This window comes from Nycticebus coucang, chromosome 21 (assembly GCF_027406575.1).
Source record: "Nycticebus coucang isolate mNycCou1 chromosome 21, mNycCou1.pri, whole genome shotgun sequence".
NCBI lineage: Eukaryota > Metazoa > Chordata > Mammalia > Primates > Lorisidae > Nycticebus > Nycticebus coucang.
The window spans coordinates 9,745,288-9,748,599 of NC_069800.1; the positions used below are offsets into that span (position 1 = coordinate 9,745,288).

A 3,312-nucleotide genomic window follows, 5' to 3' on the forward strand; every position below is an offset into this window, starting at 1 on the left:
TGATCATGGGGCATCATACACTCACTTCATAGACCATTTGAGAAGGCTATGTTAACCATTGTGATGAAAATGTGTGCTATTCTATGTTAACAAACATTATAAGACAAACTTCGTTCCCCTTACTAAAGTGTTACCTGCTCATTATTTATTAGTCCTATAAAATGGAAATGAATGTATTTTATTTAACCTTACCACTCCACTTTGAATCTATATTCAGGCATGTAATGAGGTTCAAGATTTCTGTTCATGTTGCTTTTACACATTTGGTCTCACTCATTATTACACATGCAAGATTTGTATTTGTTGGGCCCTGACAACATGACAGGCACAAAGTGTATCAACATGCCTGGAAAGAAAAATAATGAGAAAAAACTGTCACAGCCTCAGACTTCAAACAAACATAAAATTATCAACATGAAATGAACTTTAAGAGATATCACAGGATACTCTGCTGTGGGCCTCACACCTCTGCCCTCATGACACTCATCCTTTGCTCTCCATTTCACTCACCCTCAAATTCCCACTACAATACTCACTGAACCATATGTGTGTAGCATCCTGTTCTCTTGCCTAGAAAGTTTATTCTGTCCTTACTCCCTTGATTAACTCTGACCCACACTTCCTCTTTCAGATCATATATACATATATCAGAGAATTCCTGCCTTCACAACATTCCCATCTAAATTTTTCTTCATGATTTTTTTTCTGCTTTTAATTTAGTGACCCACTCTATGAGTCATAACATGTAACACAGAATATTGTTCTATCATCAAGATGTAAAAATTACTTTAAAATATCAAATTTGGCTTTTGGTTTTTCTAGATGATTAAATTTGTACACATTTTGGAAACCTTCAATTGAATCTATCAGTTATATATGTTGGTGACTAACTTTGCTGATTCTAATACATCTCCTACTGAGAGAATATCCACATGAGGAAAACTTCTGACATATACCTTGTATTTTATTTCAATTTGTTTGTGTGCTTTAATTCCCTCCTTTTATGTATATGGTCTACTCATTTTTTCTTCTTTGGAGAATTCACTTGGTGTGCATATTCTGAAAGAAGGAGATATAAGGATCTTCACTAGTTACAAGTACTATATGGCAATCAAAACAAGTAAGAGACCTGACCTGATATTTTCAGAATGATCAGAATTACATCCTTAAGGCATTGGAACAGTGAGGAAATACATCCTGATGGTTGATTCTTGTATATGGGGTCTTGATATAAAACATAGGCATGAACGGCAGATTTATTGTTATGTTAAAAATGTAAGATTCAGTAACCAGAATAGAAAAATGATAACTATCCCACCATATTTAATTTCATTCTTTGATAGATATTGGATATATTTACTGCTCCTACTATAGAGGTGAGGTACCTGCAGATAATAGTTTAAATAACTTTCTCAGGTCACTCCTTAGTAAGCTGTTCTATAAATATTTATCTCTAGAAAGACTGACTAATTAAAACTTTTTGTTCATTATTATTATCCTGTATGATGGAAAACTTAACATATCTAAAATAATTTTACTAAAAAGAAAACTTTAATAATAACAATGACAAGTATTATTTATTGAGATTATTTGTACAAAAAACTACTCTTAAACCTCACACATGAGGTATACTAATGATCATATATTTAGAAAAATAACAAGATCCTAAGAGGTTACTTTCATATCAATAGGAAATGTCACATCACAGAAAAAGGAGTGAGTTGAAAATCCATGTGATAATCACCACTGGAGACCCAGTAGAATAAAAGGATTCTGAAAAAATGGATTATGAAAAAAAAAAAGATGGGCTATGTCTGCAATAACTTGAAAGATTCTATCAAGGAAGAAATCGGTTAATGACAAGAGGTTTAATATGAGAATCAAATCTAGTGAATAGATGAGAAAATAGAGGGATTGCTGCTAATTGGAAGGAAGTCTGAGCAATTCTTCACATTTCAAATACAAGTGGCCGCCTGCTCAACAAAGTAAATACAGTCTTTGAAAAGACTCTACTGACTGTGAAGAATCATTATATTGTGATAACTAGCCAAGGTGCAACCTGGCATTTTATAAAATGTTCCATTTATCTTCCTCCCTGACAGACACACTACTAGCTACATGGAAGCAGAAAAACACACAGAAGTATCACAATTCCTCCTCATGGGCCTCTCAGAAGATCCTGAACTGCAGCCCCTTCCCTCTGGGCTGTTCCAATCCATGTACCTGGTCACAATGCTCAGGAATCTGCTTGTAATCCTGCCCATATGCTCTGACTCTCACCTGCACACCCCCATGTACTTCTTCCTTTCCATCCTTTCCTTGGCTGACATCTGTTTTACCTCCACCACGATTCCAAAGATGTTAGTGAACATCCAAACGCAAAGCAAAGACATCTACTACATAGGATGCCTCACTCAGATGTATTTTGTAATGATGTTTGGTGGACTGGATAATCTCCTGCTGACTGTGATGGTCTGTGACTGGTTTGTAGCCATCTGCCACCCTCTTCACTATATGGTCATCATGAACCCCTACCTCTGTGGCCTCCTGGTTCTGATGCCTTTATTCATCATGTCTCTGGTTGCCACGGTTCATGTTCTACTGATCACAAGACTGACCTCTGTAGGCACTGAAATTCCACATTTCTTCTGTGAAATGGCTCATCTTCTCAAGATGACCTGCTCTGATCCCCTCGTTGATACCATCATATTGTATGTGTCAAATGTGTTTCTGGGGGTGTTTCCTGTCATGAGGATCCTATTCTCTTATTCTCAGATATTCTCCTCCTTAATGAGGTTGTCATCCATGGCAGGCAAGTATAAAGCATTTTCCACCTGTGGGTCTCACCTCTGTGTGGTCTGCTTGCTCTATGGAACAGGACTTGGGGTCTACCTGAGTTCTCCTGGGACAAATTCTTCCCAGAGAACTTCTATTGCCTCAGTGATGTACACAGTGGTCACCCCCATGCTGAATCCCTTCATCTACAGCCTGAGTAATAAGCATGTGAAGGGGGCCCTGGGAAGACTTCTCATCAGAACAGCCTCTTGCCTGTGACACACAGATCGCTGGTTCAGAACTCAGTGGACATTGTGGTCCTCAAAAGCAAATGTGAATTTCCATATCCTTGTTGTGTTTCTCCTTTTCATGATATGGTTCTTTTGTTTTTTTGCCAAAGCAACCAGTTCTCTGCTTTTTTACATTTTTGTTTTTGTTAAACAAATGACTCAGTAATTTAATATCTCTCGTCTATAACTGGGCCTTAAAGTGCTAATTTTATTAAGTTTTCATAGAGCCATTCCTGAGATTTATAAC

The 3,312-nt window shown here is 37.0% G+C and overlaps 1 protein-coding gene across 1 annotated transcript; it reads left to right on the plus strand.

The window, feature by feature from the left end:
- The first annotated feature begins 2,118 nt into the window (after positions 1–2,118).
- On the plus strand, positions 2,119–3,054 carry LOC128573979 (olfactory receptor 7D4-like). The gene has a single exon (XM_053574550.1). The coding sequence runs from the start codon at positions 2,119–2,121 to the stop codon at positions 3,052–3,054; it is 936 nt and encodes a 311-aa protein (XP_053430525.1).
- The last annotated feature ends 258 nt before the right edge of the window (positions 3,055–3,312 follow it).